The sequence below is a fragment of the Hibiscus syriacus genome, unplaced genomic scaffold (assembly GCF_006381635.1).
Source record: "Hibiscus syriacus cultivar Baekdansim isolate YM2019G1 unplaced genomic scaffold, ASM638163v2 tig00110833_pilon, whole genome shotgun sequence".
Lineage (NCBI taxonomy): Eukaryota > Viridiplantae > Streptophyta > Magnoliopsida > Malvales > Malvaceae > Hibiscus > Hibiscus syriacus.
In genome coordinates this window covers 875,142-898,009 of record NW_024062884.1, presented here as the reverse complement: position 1 = coordinate 898,009, position 22,868 = coordinate 875,142, and the positions used below count along the sequence as shown (strand labels likewise).

The window sequence follows — 22,868 nt, the reverse complement described above, 5'->3', positions numbered from 1 at the left end:
AGTGACCTAGCTCCAGATTTAACCTTTCTTTGTCTACAAAGAAATAATAATAATAAAATGTGTATATGGTTGGGATTAAACCTTTGACCTACTAAACCATCACCCTAATCCTTAATCGTGTAGCATAGACCACTGTAGGTAATGAATTTAGGTAAAAATATCTTTTATTTCTTTGGTTTGGGTTTTAAATCCTTAAATTTGAAACCAAATCCCCAAATTGTGAAAAACTCCAAGCTCTCACCAAACCCAATCGTCGCCCCTCCATTCACCAATCTTCGGTCGGTGGTGGTGTGCATCGCCAGCACTAACTTGTTCCCCGTCGTCCCCCGGTTAAAAGTCCTCTGTCAAATTTTCGATAACCACCGTCGATCATCGTGAAAGGCCCCGAGAAAGTTTCGTTGAGACTTAAGAACCCCCGTTTATATTTCTGCTCGATTTCGGCCACCATAGGCGACCGTAGGCTGCATTGTCGCCACCAATTGAATCATCGTCCCACGCTGAGCAAAATCCGATTGGCCTCTCTTTCTAAGCCCATCGTTCGTCACAAATCTGCCGACAAAGCCTCGATAGAGAACTAAACCCACCGTCGTTGTTTTTTGCGTTTTCAAGTCAATCCTGTCATCGGTTGGCCTCATCGCCATCGTCATTTGGTTCCCCACTCCGTTTCGACCATAACCCAACTGATATCGTCTTCTTGCATTGCGTCCTTTGTTGCCCGCCGTTGAGGGTAAGAGTTTGTTCTTTCTTCGTTAATTTCTATTGATTTTGGTTGATTTATAGATTGATTCGAGTTGTTTTTGGTAAATGGTGTCATTGGGAGGAATCGACCGCCCCTCCCCATCACTGTCACCACTGTACGTGCCACCGTCGCGCGTGAGCGTTATTTCTACCAAGTCTTCTAGATGATTGAGTTAACTCGCCTGAGTCACTAAGTCAACTCGCTGAGTTGAACCGCTCGAGTTGGATTTTTTTTTCAGCCAAGCCGAGCCGTTAAAGCCTTTGAGACGAACCATTTAAGCTTCTAAGCCAAGCCGTTGACGAGCCAAGCTACGTTGACCAATTGACTTTGACTTTGACCTGTTAACCGTTGACTTTGACCAAAAAGTCACATTTTTCGAAAAATCATATTTTATGTTTCTAAATGTCATGAGTTCGAATTCGAATTCTGTTTCATCAAATTCGAACATGTTATGCTATTTTTCAGTGATTTATCTTTCAATTCGAATAGTGTTTCCGAATAAGTTATGTTTCTGACGTAAAATCTTTTGATATTTAATTGAGATATTATGGGACGTCGAAATCAAGTATGAGAGCAATCGAATGGAGTTCAAATGACCTAGCGTTATTGCTAAAAAAATCGAGATAATATTTTACTACCCTATGCACGCTTTACAGTACATGTTGGTAATTGACTGATGCATGATTTATAATGTTTAGTCAAGTAAATCCTGATGAATATTCTTAAATTCGTACTGAATATGGTAAAATGATATTAAATTGGTTAAGACTCGAACTGAGTATGATATAAAGTTGGTATATTGAATAAGACTCAAATAACTTTCTTAAGAAATTGAAAGACCGATAATAAAGAAATTCAGGATCAACAATCAACCTTAGGATCTGTAAATTCTGATTATTTCTTTTAAGGTTGAGTACCAAGAATAATTGGATAAGAAATTACAAAAATAACCCTATGGAGTAAAATTGCAAAAATGCCCTCGTACTGTAAAAAGATCAAGATTATCCCTGATAGTGAAAAATAACAAATAAATAACATAATTGACCAAATTACTAGAAAAAGTTCATATGTTTGGATTGAACAAAATTACCAAAATATTCTCGAGCTGCGAAATACCTTGAACTTTAAAGGACCAAAGTAACCTCGAGTTCAGAAATGACCCAAATATCCTCATGACCTAGAAATACATGAATGTTATTGGATAATTATAAAAATATCAAGAAATCTAATTATTGTACCTCATCTCAAGGTTATGGAGACGACCCAAGTACGTCGGTCATCTTGGAGACTATTGCAATCTATAAATAACACAAAAACCATCGGAATACGTACATTTATTTAAGATCCGTTCAATGATGGTTCTGAAGATGATCAGTTCGATTAGTGTTGTTAGTATTAAAGTGTGAATATTCTTGAAGTTTATCGATTCAAGTGGTTGACAGGTATCGCAGTGCTGGGATTTGTTCAGCTTGAGTTGACCTGATTTTCTGACAAATCGACATAAATCATCGTTTCACCTTTATTGGACTAAGTTGCTAAGAATCCACTAGAAACCAAAGTGTCTGAAATACCCTTGATGGCCTAAATAATGGAATCGATCTGGTTATATCTGAAATCTTAATTTGTTCTGATGTAAAGGTTCTTAAATACTTGTTTGATACACCTGAAATCCTAAATGGTCCTGAAGCATCAATCTTTGAATATCTATTTAGATCCGTTAACAATTAAACCTTTTTAATAGGGACATCGATCCTGTAATCCGATCAATTTTGAGTAAGTTCATATTTTCTATTCATGATAATTTCCATGTGCCTTTGAAAAATATTTGGATCCTCTAGTGTGTTCTATATTGACAAAAATGTTTTCTCTTATTTATATAAAGTACAATTTCTGATATCTGGTCCTGATTTCTGACACGAGGTACAATTAGCTCCTGATTTCTTATATTACTGTCTGATATTTGATATGTTTTATTGGGGTACTAACTGGGTAGGTATCTGGAGACTCTGAGTTTCAGCTAGCTGGTAAATCCTTTCTATTCTGATAATTCATATTGGACTCCTAGATCTAGGGTTCTAGGGTAAGTCCTTAGGGATGGTTGTTCTGGGATATTACATTTGGTGTATGGTTGGAGGGAAACTTTGTATTTTAAATAAAAACTCAACTTCTGATTTATGTTTTCTAATATTACCGGTTCTATATGAAACTATTTTATTGGGGTCTCTGAGGTTCATCTAGCTGGTAAATCCTTTTTATTCTGATAATTTATATTGGACTCCTAGATCCTAGGGTTCTAGGGTAAGTCCTTATGGATGATGTCCTGAGGAATTTTACATGGAGTATTCGGATGAAGGGTACTACATTGATTTTAAAAACATGTTTTACTGAAATAAATTACTATTGTTTATAAATTATGATTTCATTTATTCTGGTTTTGAGGGAACACATTAGACGTATGTTTCAATCTCCTAAAAATTGTCTTCTGAAAGTTTCCTCTGAACCATAAGCTTCTTGTCTGTTAGCTGAAGAAATATTAGTGGAACCTCAGTTCACCTCGAAAACTTGTAAATGTCTGAATCAATAAGAAAATTTTTATGCTTGTCGTTTATCTATTTGTCCATCAGCATCATCTAGTATTCTTGTATTACTGAGCTTCCCAAAGCTCACTCTTTTACTTATCATTTCGGGTTAACGAGTAGATCATGTACATTTATCGACATCAATTGGGAGTTCCTTCAATGTTCTTGGCAAGTACGGTACCTGTATAATTAGGGGGCATGTAGGTTATGTTTGTAATGTATGAATGGTTTTCTGAACTTGTATTTTAATTATAAATTATTTTATGATTTTACATGTTTTAACAAAAAAAATTAATTTCTCCTGGATTTTTACCGTGGGTAGCTCCGATAGCACTAATATAACACATCGGAATCGGATCAGGTCACTCGTGTCGCTCTGAGGGTGTTACAATAGTAATCAAGCAACGAAATTTTAAGCTACTAAGGTTTGCCACTTTGCATTCTTTTCACATTTAATAGGTGTGTATGGCTTCGGAAGCAAAGGGACAGGTCTAGCAAGAGATATTCTTGCATCAAGTAAACCCCACTCCCCCCCCCCCCCCCAAAACATCCTTTTTGGTTCTGTAAGAACCCAAAACATACACTGAGAAAAACAAAAGTTTGAGATAAAGAAATATATATTGTTGATGGATAGTAAAACACAGGAGTCAAAATTTAGGAGGATTTGTGTGTTTTGTGGGAGTAGCCACGGCAAGAAGGGTAGCTATAAGGATGCTGCTATTGAGCTTGGCAGAGAACTGGTATTCAACATAAAGCTCTGGCCTTTTTTCTTTATTTCTATGTTTCTTGTGATCTTTTACACAAGAATAATACTTATTTTGGTTTGGGTCTTTGTTAGAAAATTATTTAGTAACATGGATGAAATGTGTTCTTCAAGAAAACTTTTGAAACTTGGTTAAAGCCTTTATCTTTTGTTTCCATATCGTTATGAATTTTACTTGTTTGTGAATTGGTCCAAGATATCTTCCATTTTCAAGGCCCCTCAAGCTTTTAGCCTTCTGCTTTTGGTTGCCTCTAGCTATTCATCTTTTGCTTCCATTGTCAAAAGTTGTTAGTACAAAATTCCATTGGTGTTGAAGTTGATAAAAGTTCGGAAATTTTAATGTACGAACAAGAAAGCATCGTTTTCATTCTTATTGTTGGTAGCCTAAGGAATGTACTCTGAAGAAACATTGGTTTCATCAAAATGAGTTCATTGTAGAAACATGCTTGAACCTTGAACTATAGTTGCTCAAAAGAATCTCTCATTCCAAGACCTTTTTTGTGTACTTTTTTGCAGGTATCAAGGAACATTGATCTGGTCTATGGAGGAGGTAGCATAGGTTTAATGGGTTCGGTTTCGCAAGCTGTTCACAATGGTGGTCGCCATGTTATTGGGTAAAAGCTTCACTTTTTTAAGATATTCCAACAAGTTCAGTGAACTGGCTTTGTTTTGATAATTTGTCATCTTCAATACAAAACTATTCTTAGTTTTGGCTTCCATTACAGCTGAACTTTTTTTGTCATGATATTGTCTCTCCACAGAGTTATTCCCAAGACGCTCATGCCTTGTGAGGTAAGTCTGTTACTGTTACAGCCATGAGACTTTTTTATAATTTAAAATTGAAAAAAGAAGAAGAAGATGGAATAGACCTTTATCCTACATACAGCTTTCCACTGTTACTGTTACAGTTTCAACTTGCTGCTTTTTTCAATACTTTTGGATCACGGTATTGGTTTCTTCTCTGTTGGACTTCTCTAAATTTTGAGATTTTTTTTTATATTTTTTCCATTTACGTAGCTAAAACGTTTATTGACGTTAGTTTATACATGCATAACCGGAGTGTTATACTTTATTTTTCGACTACCCCTGCAACTCTCATCATTGCTTCACTGCACAAAACAAGAAATCACTCACTTTCTCTCACCATATATCACTATTCTTATTTGTTTTCGTGTGCAACACTTTGTAGTTAACTGGTGAAAAGGTAGGGGAAGTGAAGGCTGTTGCAGATATGCATCAAAGGAAGGCGGAGATGGCCAAGCATTCAGATGGTTTTATTGCCTTACCAGGTTAGTCTAAGCCTTTTTACACTAAAATATCAGGGCAAAATCGAAGGAAACTTGTATCTATCAGGTGCTTTCTATTTCACCTTTTAGTTTGCAAGATCGTTCATTTGATGCAACTATTGTTTCCATGTTACACTAAAACATAAATCTAGAAAAGGTGCAGAGCTGTGGCCTATGTTACACTGAAAATTAGATCCTCTAGGGAGCTCTCTTACTTTGCTTGGTTTACTTTTTTTCTCCTTAAATGTATCCCAACAAGGTGGAAACCTATTTTCTTCTCTCAAAAGGCAGTACCTTTTAGTTCTTTGGCATAATGTCAAAATTAGCCCCCAATATTTATTAAAATAGTCATTTTGACCCTTATTTTTTCTTTTGAAGTATTTTAGTCCCAAAGTTTCATTTTGGGACAAAAAAGTCTCTCTATGACTGGTAATTTTAGTTAACAAACGGTAGTGCTTTAAAATAGGAGTATTTTTATCCTAAAATAAAATATTGTGGGCCAAAATGATTATTTGATCAAACGTGAGGGGTCTTTTTACCATATAATGAAACATTGAGAGCCAAAATGCTCGAAAAAAGAATAGGTGTCAAGATAACCATTTTAGTAAACATTGAGGGGCTAATTTTGACGTTATGTATAGTTATTTTCTAGTTTAACTTTGACTTGTATGTTTATCTTGAAAGTTACCAACCAAAAGTTAAAAAAATGAAATGGAAAGAGCTTTGTAAGGTGATAATGATTAATGAGGTGGAATGAGAGCTGTTATGACAACAACGGGTAGGCAGAGAATTGTGCCTCTACTTTCACATAGGATATGAGCAATAAATACCTTTGTTTTTAAAATGTGGAGAAAAAATGGATATATATCTAGAAACTTTTTTGTTAAATCCATTAGTCTACCTCAGTTTTTATAGGGAGAGTTGTTCTTTCTAGAGGTCTCAGGTTCGATCAGTTGTATTTATAAGATATATATTCATTTTAAATATCTACGAAAGTTTTTTTAACAGATATTACCTTGTAATCAACTTTCACCACGTAGTATTAGAAAAGAAAACTACTTTGTTAATGTTAAAACCATAGCACATCAGGCAGTTAAAAAAAAAACTCTGTTGCTTTATCTTTTCACACTTTTTGAAGCTCATGATTAATTCCAACCTCACATCTTCTAGTTGTTTTAATCTTGTAATGTCCCCCTTCACTTTTCCTTTTTGAACTTGACTGGATAAGTAGAATCATGGATGCCATTGCTTTTGAACACCCTTTGTCCATTCTTGTCTCTCCAATCGTGCTAAACACCAATCAAATGTTGTACTAAAGTTCTCTCTTTTGCAGCATCACATGCTTTGGTTGCAAAAACTGTAATAATGGTTTGGATAAGACTGATATAAACTCCATGCAGGTGGTTATGGAACTCTTGAAGAACTGCTTGAAGTGATCACATGGGCGCAGCTTGGTATACATGAAAAACCAGTAAAGTCCTCGCTTTCTCCGTAAAATATCGATTCGTCGCCCGGGAAAACGATTAAAGATCGATGAAACTAGTAGTCATGCATGATTTTTGCCACGTTCTTTCAGGTTGGATTGCTGAACGTTGATGGATACTATAACTCATTGCTTTCGTTTATCGATAAAGCCGTGGAAGAAGGATTTGTTAGCCCGAATGCACGCCAAATCATTGTATCTGCTCCCACGGCCAAGGAGTTAGTAAAGAAATTGGAGGTATAGATTATACAAACTTCATCATGTAAAGTGCAGATATATATAATCTTCCAAGCCTGATTCTTTCCCATTCTTTCCCAAGGAGTCATAGGTGTTCCATGGAATTATAAAGGCACAATGAAAAAATTAGCCCCCAACGTTTATTAAATGGTCATTTTGACCCATTTCCTTTTTTTTTGGAGCATTTGAGCCTCTAACGTTTCATTTTAGGGTAAAAATATCCCTATTTAGAGCGTTAACCGTTTGTTAACTAAAAGTTTCCATCCATAGAAGAGCCTTTTTGACCCAAATTGAAACGTTGGAGGCTAAAATGTTCTAAGAAAGATTAGGGGGATAAAGTGACTACTTAGTCAGACATTAGGGATATTTTTTGACATTATCCCAATAACAAAGTACAAATTGAAAGTGTCCATGTGGTGTATTATTTCCCCTACCATGATATCTAAATCTGAATAAGATTTCACCTCAAAATAATGGCTTCTTTTTCATGTCTGCTTATTGTATAAAGGAATATGTCCCCTGCCATGAAAGAGTTGCTTCAAATTGAGTTGGGAGATGGAGCAGCTTGGACTGCATGGAGGAGAAGGGAGATTGAAATTGGAAAAGAAGAATAAAAAAAAGACTTAAATTTTCGTTCAATGGGAATTTGTTTTTTCTTTTTTGTAAACTGTACTATTGACATCAATATATGAACAAAAAAGACGTAAATAATATATGTTGATCATTAGTCAATTAACAGTTTTCATCTAATAAAAATTTATTTGAGCAAAATTTAAGATTTTAAAAGTTAAAATATTCTAAAAATATGAGAATCAAAATAATCATTTGAGCAAAGATTAGATTAGAAGTTGATATTGCCATTGCAACAAAATAATCAATGATAACCCAAACACCAAAACAAAAACTCTTGTGCCATTGATTAGTGAAAAATGGAAGGGTATCAATATCATGTTTAAAACATCTTAAAGTCAAGTTTCTCTGTATTTGCTGCAGTGGGTGTTGAGCTGAGGTGGCCCCATTACCCCTAAAACCGAGCCAGAGGGTTTAACGGAAGAAAATAGCGCCTGGAGAGGTGACAGATTGATGGACCAGAGGGTGGGTGAGGTAATCGTTCCTCTAAAAAAAATGTATTTTTATTAAAAGTTTATTTCCACTCTTATGAAATTTTATCATTTCAAATTTATTTTCCTAACGTAAAATCGTAAAATCATGCATTCGTCAGACAGAGACCATTAGTGTCCCCAAGAGTGGGTGACATTTGTGCGTCAGATATTAGTGAAACACAATGAGTGGAAGGGGGGGACCATGTGCCTTGTACATTTTAGACAACATGATTCACTTAGTTAGGTCCCAGCTTCACTTCCATCTCAAAAAAGCTTAGTGAACTGTGACTATGGTTGTTGGACTGTCGCTTCCCATGGTTTTTGAAATTTCAGGGAGGAAAGAAATCCCAACATGTTCTATCATCTACTCCTCTGGTTTGCTCTTATGTAGGGATGGACATGGGTTGGATTGAATCGATTTTCGATTCATCCGACTCGAACTCGACCGAAAAAATATACATTCCATTCAATCTGAAATAATATATTTATTAAAAAATATTATTTTTATTCAATAAATATAGAGATTTAATTGAAAGAAAATAGTATATAAAGTGGTATTATTACAATTATCCCTAAATATATAAGGCAAAATTACAATTTTTTTGGGTAAAGTTAGGTCGGGTATTTTTCACCCTAAACCCAAACCCAACCCGACCCAAACATGATTTTTTTAAAAACAAATCCGACCTTATCAGGTCGGAATCCGTCAGATTCAGGTCTCATGCCCATCCCTACTATTCTGCTTAGGGGTGGCAATTGGGTAGGGAAAAACTGAAAATCGTGGGGATCCGAACTGACAGGGATGGGGATTAACCGAAATCTTCACCCATTGGGATAGGATGGCGAAAGTTTTATCCCTGAAGCTCAAATGGGGATGGGGACGGGGATTACTATATCTGAACCGTGGGAATAACTGAATCGTACCTTTGTGAATAACCGTGAGATCCCCGAAAAGTATCCATAAGGATCCCGATATTTTACGAAATTGAAGTTTAGATCTCAAAGGAACTAAAATTGAAGTTTAGATATTTTCTCATTAAATATACATTGATTTGTTGAGATTGAAAATAGTTAAAATTAGACATATACATTGGGTGTTAGATGAATATTCACGTTTGAAACTTTCATATTATAGATAAATATCATTTGAGACAATATGATATATCTTATAAGTTTTAGGTGTTGCATCGATTTCAAAAATGTTTGTTTATTTTTTGGGATGGAGATTAATCGAACCCCGCATGGATCCATAAGGGATGTGTATGGGAATAAAAAAAAATCCTCAAAATATATAATGGGGATTCCCTAAAACCGTACCTGCAAGTGTTGGGGACGGAATGGGTAATACAAGACCATCCCCAACCCGCCCTATTACCACCCCTACTTCTACTTAATAACATCCCTATCAATCAGGGTTTTGCGGATAATCTCTCTCTCTAAAAATTTTCATACAATTTAAATTTCTTTTCTTTATATATTTTTTTGGTAATTTATTTTCGAGTAATAAAATTTTATAAATTTACGCCTAGCATTATATCAAGTGTATGTGGGTAAGATCTATATTTCTATTTCCCCTCACAAACCCTTCATGAAACCTTTCATATCAATACTGATTATATAATGGCTTAATTGATCATAAGTTTTTAAGTAATGGCTTAATTGATCATAAGTTTTTAAGTAATGGCTTAATTGATCATAAGTTTTTAAATAATGGCTTAATTGAGACAATACTTCACTCAGGAGCTTATTTAATTATCGCTTAATTTAACAGGTCCAATTTGTAATATAATCCTTATAAATTTGGTCAAATTGACTCATGATCTTAAAAATTTAATCAAAAGGTAAACTACTTGAATGACAATCTAGCCATGGGTCGGTGTCAATATGATCATCATTTCAAAATTTCGTCAATATGACCACTTAACTAACTAATTGGGCTTAATATAGCCACTTTCTTTGACATTTAAAGGAAGTGCTTAAGTGGCAGTTAACAAAATTGGTATAATTATATATTTGATCCTCGATACTAAATTCTATCAATTTAGTCATAATTTTAATTTAATTCAATAAATTTAATCATATAATCATATGGTGACATGTGTCACCGTTAGATTTTATGATATTTTCTATAATTTAAATTTATTTAATATAATTATTTATCTTCCAATCAGATGGTAAAGAAAGGCAGAATAAGAGAATTGAAAGATTTTGAATTTAGGACTTAGAGAACACAAGTATGTGCACATAACCATTTAGCCAACCTCTATGTTTGGGTTTGTTTTACAACATAATATATATATATATATATATATATATATATATATATATATTATAAGCTGGTTAATGATAGAAAATAAAAAGAAATGAAATTGCCTAGGAAGGGGTTTGAACTAAACTAAACTTTACATTTAAATATTATTTTTATATTATATGTATATACTACTTATTTATACAATATTAAAAGAAAATTAAATTTAGAATTTTAATATTTTCTTTTTCACATTTATAATTCGGTGATTATATCTAATCTTAAACTAAATCTTTTAATTTAATTAATAATTTTAATTTTATTAAAAATGTGTAATTTATGTTATAAAAAAGTAATGACTTTGAATCACACATTTTAAACTACACAATCTAATAAAAATTAATTAAAATATAAATGATTTATACATTTTATTTTTTAACAAAATAAAATCATCAATTAAATTAAAAAGACTAAATTTAAGATTATGGTTAATTTTATTTTTTTTGAATCACACATTTTAAACTACACATTATGTTGTAAAATATAACTTAAACTCGGAGGTTGGTTTAGTGGTTATATGTGCAAACTTGGGTTCCTTTGTTCTGATTGGAATATAAATAATTAAATTTAATAAATTTAAATTATATAAAATATCATTTAATCTAATGATGACATGTGTCATCATCTGATTAGATGGTTAAATTTATTGAATTAAATTAAAATCATGATCAAATTGTAGAATGTACACGTATTGAAGATTAAGTATGTAATTATATCAATTTTGTTAACTGCCAAATAAATACTTCCGTTAAATGTTAACAACATGTGGCTACATTGAATCCAATTAATTAATTAAATGGTCATTTGACGAAATTTTGAAAATAAACCATATCTGACTCCCTTAATTAAATTGGCATATGAACTTACAAGTTGCATAAAAGGTTTAGGGAATAATTGGATCAAACTTGGGAGACCATTTTATAAAATTATTACAAAATATAAAAAATTAAGAATTAATAAGATTATAAAATACAAAAGAATCACACAAAATTATATAAAAGGATGATAATTATTAAAAAATTAAAAAAACATATATAATTATAAAATTACATAAATATATAGAACTAATAAAATATTGAAAAATATGAAAAATATAAATACAATGTAAATTATAATAAAAGCTAGGCTAAACTACATCAGATACTATAGAAATTTAGGCGTTGTATTGTTTATACCAATGAACTTTCAGTTTTGCTAATTATAGCATTGAATTTTGATTTTTGTTTCAATTATATCACTGAACCGTTAAATCATTAATAACACATTGATGTGGATGATGACTTCCAATGTAGACACCTCACAAAAATGATATTGTTTTGATCCAACTATTAACGATTTAATAACCCAATGATATAATTGAAACAAAAATTAAAGTTCAGTATTATAATTGACAAAATTAAAAGTTTTGTGGTACAAACGATATAACTCCTAAAGTTTAGCGATATGTGGTGTAGTTTACACTAAAAGTTATATAGACCTATATTATTAAAAATACGAAAAATATCAAGAGATTTATTTTTAGATTTAGGTTCGAATTTTTTTAGATAAAGTTAATTCTAAAAAAATACGACTATTTTGTTATATCTGAAACTATTAAGAAAAAAACTATTATACTCTAAGATAAAGTTTAATAATGAGAAGTTACAATCAAATTTGTGACAACAAGAATTCGATTTCTTATTAAAACCCAACCTCTTCGTAAGATTCCTCCAACTTCTCCTCTCCTTCATCAGTTTCCCTATCTCCTCTTTCATGCTCGAACAATCCTTTTCAAGCTCGGAAACTCGTTGCTCAACGTCGTCATCGCCGCCATTAGCACGCTCTCGTGTCGCCATCGAGTTCGTTTTGGCCCCACCATTAGTGTTCTGAGAGTTGTCGAGAGAATCGGAGACGAAGAACCAGCCCGAGATCGATGTACGATGCCTGAGTTGTTCGAAGAAGAGGACTTGAACGATTACTCTGAGAGACAACCTCTCGTTTTGCGCTGCGTGAGTGCTCGCTTCCAATGAGAGCTTTTGGCAGTTCATTAGTTTGAAGAGCTGCTCTTGATCGTTATCAGTGATCCAATTATGCGCCTTCATGTAGACATCGATGGCGTGATAGAGTCCGTCATCGAGAGGTCTTGCATAATCGGGGATTGTGGCGCGAGAGCTTCGAATTTCGGGAGCTTGAAATTAACATCCGATGCAAGTTCTGCTAAAAATCCGTCTATCAAGGTGGCCACCATCGTCATCGGTGTTAATGAATCGAGCGATCCGTTCGTTAACTCCCCCTCCTCGGCATTGCAAGGAGTTGCTGATGCTGCAGCTTGCTGTACTAACATGAAATGATCGAGAATCCGCTGAACACAGTCGACGTCGAAACGCGTCTCCGAGTACCCCATATTCGGTATTAGTATGTCGACTAGGGAGGCTTGATCCAACTGAGTTCCGACCCTCATCTCCAAATTTTCTCGGCATGAGGGACTAGCATGTAACACCTTTGCTGTACGAAGCAGTCTAATGAGGAACTTTGAGGATGTGACTTCCTTCTTGTTAGGAAGTAACCCTACAATCTCTTCTAACAGAGCCCTCTGATCGGCTTCGGAAGTAGTCACGGTGTTGACATTGTGCATATCGTCGAAGCTCGATTGTCGGTTTATCAAGGGGAGATACCTCCGAGCATAGTGATCCACCAACGCAGCGATGCTTTCCGGCCTTAAACCTCTCGATTCGATGGCTAAAATCAGTCTTTTATATAAAGGCAAACTAAGGAATGACACTTCTTGGTACCACCAATCCTCCTCTGTATGTTGTGTCTTCATTGCGGTCGATATTCCATTCCATAAACCTTCATTTCGGGGACTTTTCTTGGCTTCACGTCCAGGCAAAGGCCAGCCGAATAAGCTCGGATCTGCACAGGCTTTCGTCGCTAACGAATCGATGCATCTCGAGACGATGTGAAAGCTCCTCGGCATGCGGCATGACTTCTTCACATGATTCAAGAGCTGTAATTGAGTCATCCCAATTCCCCAACACTTAGTTAAGAAAAGACTCGGTCTGCATTATGAGATTTCCATCTCCATAATCTTCTGTTATTACGAGGTACTCGGCCGCACATCGGATGCTGGCGACGTTCTGCGCGGTGAGCTCGATTCGTACGCCGTAGCAGAACTTGGATATGAGCTCGAAGGCTATAGCTCCACCTGGTATATCATCAAGCCTCAGACTTAAACTAGACCCTTCTCCGTTGCTGCACTCTTCAATAAGTCTTTCCAGTCACTTCTTGAAAGCAATGGAAACTACGATAATCATCCAGAATGAGACACGACATAGAATTCAACTTGGTTTCTTTTAATAATGCAAACAACACACCTTGTGGTGATTGAAAGACATTTCTCCAATGTTGATGCAAATGTCGCTCGAAAGTCCAGATGTGCAAACCCTAAAATAAAAACAACCCTAATAGATACGCACACATCTAGAAACAAACTATTTTTGAAACTAATAATATAAACATATTTATTCAGAATCTTTTCTTTGTCATTTATAATGTATACAACGTAGATGTAACTGCTCAAACATCGATTTATTTAAAAAAAATAACATTTCTTTTTATCATTGAAATCCATCCATATATATGTGTGAAAAATCAACATTCATTTCTAGATTGAAATAACAACCCCATTTATGATATAAACGTGCTTACCAAGAATAACCTTCACGGTGAAATACTTCAGGCTTAGAACCCAGCCTCAAGAATGCCATTTTTTCCAAATTATTTCGATATAATGTAACTATGAATTTACATAGATATTTACCAGAGAGAACATGACAGAAAAGGGAAAGAAAGAGGCCTTAAAAGATTAAAAAAATGATAATGAAAAGACGTAAGTTAGCGAGTCTAATGCAATGAAGTTAAGAGGAGTGGTTTCTAATTTTTACTACGATTGGATCTCCATTCCCTCCTTTACTATCTTCACATAATTTTTTTTACGATATCCCATTTAAATATCTCGGTCTTTTTTTTTTTTTGTTGCCCTTTCGGTTCTAAGTCTTTTTTCTTGAGTAATCCAGATCGAACCGAGTCGCAACTTTGATTTTGGTGGGTGAGTCTCCCAGCATGGATTTTCTACATACACAATGACTCGAACTCGAGATCTTATTTAAACGATATCAAGTTGCTTACCACTTGAACCGATCTTTGAATGTGTGTTTATTGAAAATAAATTTATTCATTTAAATTATGATTCGATCCGAATTTGAATTAAGGATTAAATTACAAAAGATTGAAATTTTAATGACTAAAATGTGAAGCATTGAAGTCTTGATATCTGAGTGAAAACAAGGGAAATTGGAAGGTTTGTTAGCATGATTGGACCACTGACAAAAGTTAGTGCGTTTTGAGGAATAAGCTGCTTAAGTGTCATATTTTTTATATTGTTGCCCTAAAAGCTTTAATTTATTTAATTTGATATTTTGTTAAAGAATTGATTTAATATTAGGAAACCCAAAGGAGAAGGTTTGCTTCCATTAAAACCCACGTGTTGGATGAAGAGGCAATGATGATATCTTCTTCAAATTCCTTAAACATCACTGATAAACTAGGGATCTGCATCGGGCAGGGTGGGTCGGTTTTTTGGTTATCTCGATTCAAATTCAAAAATATATATCTAAAATTTGATCTCGCACCGTCACGATGAATTTTAGAGTTTTTTCAGTCTTGGATCCACTCTGATTTTAAGACTAAGACCCTGATCTGATATGAATATATTAATATTTTAAAATAAATAAAATAATATATTTCATAATAATATATCTAAAATTATTTATTATATTTTAATTGATTAAATTAATATTTTTATATTTTTAATAATTAAATAATATATTTTAATAATAAAAAAATAAAAATTCTATATATATATATATATATGATCGAGTCAGGTCGATAATTTAAAAAAAACTGCCCCGCTCCTCCCAAAGCCTTGAAATTAAAAAAAAAACTGCCATATAAATCTAAGTTCGCCCTATAAAATTTTATAAATTTAAATTTGTCCTCTAACATAAATTCGGCATGATATGCCATCTTTGCTTATATGTATTTTGATTAATGGGTTGTCATCCTTTTATCGTCTTCGATTAATCTTGCATTATAAATAAAACGAATTAAAATTAATAAATACAAAAAAAACATCATTTTAATAAATCCAATAAAAAGTACAAAAATGGCCTACCATATGATGAACCAAGAAGACATATTAGTGGTGGATGTACGTAGAATTCAGGGTGAGCACGTGCTTATCTTAGAATTCAATTTTTTATGTTAATTGTTTATTTTACTAGATGTATTTACCATGAAATTTTATTTGTATTCATCTCATACGAATTTTTTTTTTGTTACTTATATATATATATATATGTGTGTGTCCACCCTGAATTTTTTTTTAGATTCTCAACTAAGCCGTGCAAAACCCATATACAAAATCCACGAAAAAGAAACATAAGTATAGAACATAGCATATGTTTAATGAGGCCAATTGAACATACATGTTGCTGGCGGATTAGCTGGCTTGAGGGCACGGTAGTGCGCGAGCATGTTTGATGTCGGAAGCAATAGAGGTGGATGGGGGACAAAGGCCAACCACATTTGACGTGGAACACATTTGAAGCACGTACCTTAAAATTTTATTTGTAACCACTTTGAAGATTGAATTTCTTTATGTCAGTTATTCATTTGACTAAAGGGTATCCACTCTAAAATTTTATTTGTGTCCACCCATACGAAAATTTTTCATTATTAATACATTTGTGTCCACCCTAAAAAATATTTCTAGAGCTGCCATTGAGCAAGTGCATCCCCATTATTTCGTAAAAGAATGTGAAATTTAGTTTAATATGTTAAGGAAAAGTGAAAAAAATTACATACCCATTATTTTTAAGAAAATAATATTAAAATTTTGGATCTCATTCTTAAATTTCTGGATCTGGCACTGGTTGTTATTTCTTGAGATCCCGAGTTTGAGCATCGCATATACAAAGTTATGACTATTCGTTGTCAAATGATTGTGATTCTCTGAACAGATACTACCGTATATTCTTTCCATAATTATTAAAAAAACAATAATAATGAGGATTAAATGCCTCAATTTTCAGTTGGGAGTCGATGAATTTAAAAAGCCAGCATATGTGAACCCTATGTAACAACTTGAAGCTAAACAGATCGTGTCTTGTTCTGAGACTTTGGGCACTAAGTTTAGGTCACATGTCCTAATATGATAACTAACAAGTTAATTAACACAAAAACCTTTAAAAAAACATAGAATGTTATTGGTCAAATTAATAGCACAAGCAGCAGCTGTTACCTTACCTGTCCGTATCTGCTACGTTTGTAACAGAAACTGACCAAGCTTCCTAAACCAAACTTGGTTTTCCTCCTTATAGTAAATTTTTCATTTTTAATTTAAAGTTGGTTTGAGGTTTGTGAAAAGTTTTTTTTAATCTTTGAAAAAATTAGTTAATTGCATCATATGTTTCCAAACTATGATCTCATTTCAAATTAGACCTTAAACTTTTGAATATTTCAATTTCATAACCAAACTATGACTCTCATTCTAAATTAATCCCCAAACTTTTGAATCTTCCAATTTCATCTCCATATTCATTCAAAAATGTAATCAGTTTCAACCACAATTTAACCAAAATTTTGTTTTTCCAAACATATAATAATATAACTTGGCCTAATGAATTTATTAATAATAAATGTGATTAGTATATACTTATAATTTGGGATGAAATTAAAATGTTCAAAAAGTTTTGGGACTAATTTAGAATGAAGATTATAGTTTGGGGATGAAACTAAAATGTTCAAAATTTTGAGGACTAATTTAGAATAATAGTCATAGTTTAGGGATGAAGTTAAAATATTTAAAAGTTTAAAAACCAATTTAAAATGAAAGTCATAATTTAAAGATGTGTGATGCAATTAAATCAAAAAAATAAGAGTACATTATACTAGGTATCACTTAACTTTAGACATTCTATCGTTTATATTACAAATTTTTTAATTTTACCAATTATAAGACTAAATTTTAAGGGTAAATTACACTCTTACTCAACTTACTCTTTCTCCTATTTCATTTACGTACTTTTATTTTTTTTTAATTTTTTCACTGAACTTTAATTTGTTATCATTTTAAAATTAAAATGTCTAAAGTGTTTTTGATGAGAATGGGCTGCGGGGAAAGGAGAAGAAGAAGGGTGTTTTTGAACACTTTAACAAAGAAGAAGAAGAAGAAACATGTGGGTGTTTCTGATTTTTTTTAAAAAAAATTAATTGCTAACTCAGATTTTCGTTAACGGGTTAACGGATATTAACGACTATCAGACTGATAACAAATGGGACTACGGACATAATTTATCCTAAATTAAATTATAATCATATGGTAATAGTATATTCACGTACTTAGTAAAATTTTAGAATAGGTTATAGTATATTACTATGGGAGTAAGAAGCAAGAACAAATCAAAAAATATTATTTAGAGTGGATACACATATATATTAATCACATAAATTTTTATATAAAATAGACACAACAAAAATTTTAGGGTAGACACAACTATTAAAATTTGTAATTGTGAAAAAAATATAAATTTCAGGATGTCCACCTGGATCTTTAATAGATTCGTCACTCGTTGAGAGACATGTTATGTTGTTATCTATATATGTTATTAAGGATGAACAAACAATGCTGTATTAATAGATGAACTTATACCATTTTAAAAAGAATTAACTTATAATACCTTAAAATAATAACTATTAATAAAATATATAAAAATTTAAAATTTCTAGAAATGAATATCCATGTACCCATCCACCGTTCTGTCCCTCGTAAGCTTATATTCCTTAACGAAGAGTTCTTATTGAGGAAGCTATCAGTAGTTTGATGTGTTAGGGATGACAAAAAAAATCCGAATTTGATGGGAAAAATCGAAAATCGAATTAAACGGGGACGGGGGAAAATCGTTTATGTTAACGGGGACAGTGACGGGGAAAAACCGTTTATGTTAAACGGGGACGGGGACGGGTTTAGTAATTCCCGCCCCGATTACTCGATTATCCGGCCCGATAAATATTAAAAATAATTATATATATATAATATTAATAAATGTAATTTAAATTAAATATATATATACTATTTATATATTTAATTTAAATATATATACTTGGCCCGATACCCAGTCCGATACCCGGCCCGATACCCGGCCCGATACCCAGCCCGATACCCATATAAATAACTGTTTATGCTAAACGGGAATACCCGTTTCCCCACGGTTTTCCCCGATTACCCGATGAGGATCTCGTTTAAATCCCCGTGATTTTTTAAGCGTGGACAGGTACAAATTTTTTAAGAGGAGACGGGTACAGATTTTTTAGATGGAGACTAGGGGACCAATACCCTGCCGTTGCATCCCTAGATGTGGTTGTATGAATGATTGATTTTTCTAAAATTATTAGAAAAGATAAATTGTATGTTTAGTATTTTAATATCTTTTTTATTTTGTTTTGATCACTCAAGTATATTTTTTATTTTAAAATCATTCCTAATGTTATGTTTTAGTTTCATTTTAGTCAATAACTATTGAAAAATTAATTGTGGTGTTAACATGTCATCATAAGGTAATATCACATCATCATTAATTTTTTAATAAAAATGTCACGTCAATATTTCTGTTAATTTTTTTAATAATGAGTGACCAAAATGAAACAATATCGTAACATTAAATATGATTCTAAAAAAATAATAGTTGAGTGACCAAAATAAAATAAAAGTGATAATTTAAGTGCTAAACATGTAGTTTACTCACAAAATGGTAAAACAAGTTGAGGCTAACCATGGTTAACGTCCGCCTTGCGTTTTGGACAACAGTTTATTTATTTATTCCACAAATCAATTATAATATTTTATTTCTAGATATTCAGTTTCATTAATGGAATAATAATAAAAAATATTTATGTATTAGTTTATCCATAAAAGGAATTAATAAACCAATATTTTAATGAGAATTATTAATATTTTTAGTGTAACGAGAATTATTAATTTGAACAGCAGGACTCATAAAATTAAAATAAATAAAAAAGAAATATGGATGGGTTCTTTAAAGATCTTTGCTGTTTGCCGGCCAATTCATTTTAAATTTGGTTGAGTTAAATTCACATAAAATAAAACAGTGATAACTTTATATATATATATATATATATATATATATATATATATATGACGTTCGAATTTAAGATCTCAAAGAATAATAATAATAATTTCTTTTTTATTAAGTTAAAGTGATTATAAAGTAATATTTGTTTTAAATACTCTTTAACCATTTGACAATTAATGTTTAATCACCATGCTGCAGTCAGTGGTGCTCGAACCCGAGACCTTTAGGAAAAACAATGACTCCTTTAACCACTGAGGTAAGTTGGTTCATGCAATTATAAATATTAAAGTTGCTTGGTTGGTACATATTTAATTATATATAATATATAATATACTAATATGACTGGCGGTAATGGTGATTAATACCAGTCAATGACGAGAGACTTTGGTTGAATTTAAAGGTCAAATTCATAATTTATCTAAATTTTAGGGGTCAAAATGATATTTTATCTAAAGTTCAGAGATCAAATTTGTATTCTATCTAAAATTTAAGGGTCAAATTGATATTTCATCTAGAGTTTATGTTGAAAACATTTTTGATATTTCGATATAACAAATTAAGTTAAATGAATTTTAAGATTTTACAAATGATTTTACAATTTTATATTCGATTCAATTAACCGAATATCAAATTATTACTCCAAGTTTTTCAAGATCAATTTTAAACCTTACTAAATGTGTAAAATTGTGATTTGTACTTAAACTATTTTTAAAACAATTTCACAAAGTATTTTGAACCAAAATCAAAGCCTAAATTCAATTATTTGAGGTGATGCACCGATGCATCAACCATGCATCGATGCATTAGCGAATTAATTGAAACATCGAATGCATTCCATGCACCGATGCATTCTCCATGCATCGATGCACTCTGAATATTTTCAAAACATCGAATGCATTTGATGCATCGATGCACAATCCATGCATCGATGCACTCAGGCTATTTTCAAACATCGAATGCATTTCATGCATCGATGCACACTTGGTGCACCGATGCATCAAGTGTTCCAACGGTCAAAATATTTGAATTTTACACTGATGCACCGATGCATCCTCCATCATGCATCGATGCATGAGACGCTCCACCCAGAAAAATTAATTGTTTTCACACTTGAACGGCTCTATTGACTCCACTAATTATCACCAACGTTCAGAAGTGATTCAAGGTGTATTTAAACAAGTTCTGAAGCCCTTGATCAATAAGAAATCATAGAGAAACAAGAGAGAAAGCATCAAACACCAAGTTTGTGCAAATCAAGCCAATTTTCCTTTCAATATTCATTTTGCTTTCAAGAACACCATTTGTGCTCATTTGTAATTATCTTTGAGTGTTCTTTTCTTGTTCTAGAATTGTGCAAACATCTTACCTTGTGAGGTTTTTCTTGTAAGTTTGCAAATTTGTAATCTTCTCTTTGGGAAAAAGAGTGTTCTCAAGAATTGGGGTATATTCTTGAGGTTGTTGTAAGGTTATCTCTTTAGCCTCAAAAGAAAGAACAAATTAGTGAATTTGTTGGAAAATCCTTAGTGTGGATATCTAAGGTAGTGGACGTAGACTTTGTTTGAGAAAGTCGAACCACTGTAAATCGCTGTGCAATTACTTTCAATTTTCTGCAAAAGCTTCCACCGAATTTTTAATTGCCAATTCACCCCCCTCTTGGCCGATTCCGTCAATCGATTAACTCAACAATTGGTATCAGAGCCTAACTCATTTGAAGGTTTAATCGCCTCTTGAGTCGATTCAGGAAGAGTTATATCGATTATCAAAGTCATCAATGGCCTCCGCTTCAAACTTCGACTCCGGTCTTGATTCGATGCCCGTCAACAAGCCTCCTTTCTTCAATGGAGCTAATTATTCCTATTGGAAGAATAGAATGATGTACTTCATTCAAGCAAGTGACATGGGAACATGGAATGCCGTAGAAGAAGGATACATCAAGCCTATCACTCATCCAAGGTTGTGGAGTGAAGGAGAGACAAGAATGTTCCAGCTCAACTCCAAAGCCATCCATATTATTTTTTGTGCTCTTGGACCAGATGAATACGGAAGAGTTTCATCGTGTACAACCGCCAAAGAAATATGGGACAAGCTTCAAGTCACACATGAAGGTACAGATGAGGTAAAGAAATCAAAAATTAGTATTCTAACGCATAGCTATGAAAATTTCAGGATGAAACCAAATGAAGACATCAAAGCTATGACGGATAGATTTTCAACGATTGTCAATGGTCTCAAATCATATGGAGAGATCATCTCAAATGAAAAGCTTGTGAGGAAGTTAGTCTACTCCCTCCCAAAATCATGGCAATCAAATAAGACGGCAATCATCGAGTCTAAGGACCTATCGTCCTTAACTCTTGAAGAACTTATCGGTTCACTCCTTACTCATGAGATGATGCTTGAAGATGAGGTGGACTTGATAAAGTTGAAGAGACACCAAAGGAAAAGGAGAAGAAGAAAAACAGTGGAGTTGCTCTCAAATCCACAAAAGATGAGAGTGATTCTAATAATGATGATGATGACGAGGAAATGGCATTGTTTGCCAAACGGTTAAGAAAAATGATGAGACCTTACCGAGGAAGAAAATTCAAAATAAACGAAGGCCTCAAAAATGAACCAAAGGAGAATGACCCAATCATTTGCTATGAATGCAAAAAGCCAGGGCATGTCAAATATGATTGCCCACAATTGAAGAAAAAGGGTCAATCAAAGAATAAACACAAGGCTCATGTAGCTACATGGAGTGATGAAGAAAGTTCCGATGAAGAGGAACAAGAAGTAGCAAACTTGTGCTTGATGGCATTCGGGGAAGATTCTAATGTAACATCTAACTCATCCGATTTTGATGATTTATCTTATGATGAGTTATTTGAGAAATACAATGGGTTGGCTTCGGATTATGAGAAACTGTTTTTAAAATATAAAAATGATGTTTCAAAATTGAAAAATGAAAACAAACTCATATCCAAAACCAACAATGATCTTGAAAGTAAAATCAAAGATTTGCAAAATTTACTTTCAAAGGTCAATTATGATCATCAAAAGAAAATTGATGATCTTAAAACTTCTTTTGATAAAGTTGGTACAAAGCATTTTGAAAAAGGAGAAAATTCAAAATCCAACTTTGTTAGAAAAAGTTTTAGAAACTACAATCATAGAGGTCCCCAAAGAACCTCAAATGG

The 22,868-nt window shown here is 33.0% G+C and overlaps 1 protein-coding gene and 1 pseudogene across 1 annotated transcript; one reads left to right on the top strand and one right to left on the bottom strand.

Moving 5' to 3' along the window:
- The first annotated feature begins 3,905 nt into the window (after positions 1-3,905).
- LOC120143029 (cytokinin riboside 5'-monophosphate phosphoribohydrolase LOG3-like) lies at positions 3,906-7,634 on the top strand. The gene is made up of 7 exons (XM_039157455.1): positions 3,906-4,058; positions 4,598-4,695; positions 4,843-4,873; positions 5,271-5,370; positions 6,768-6,838; positions 6,944-7,087; positions 7,596-7,634. Exons 1-7 carry the CDS (start codon positions 3,945-3,947, stop codon positions 7,632-7,634), a joined length of 597 nt encoding a protein of 198 aa, XP_039013386.1. The 5' UTR covers positions 3,906-3,944.
- A 4,434-nt stretch (positions 7,635-12,068) lies between these two features.
- LOC120143134 lies at positions 12,069-14,244 on the bottom strand (annotated as a pseudogene).
- Between the last annotated feature and the right edge of the window lie 8,624 nt (positions 14,245-22,868).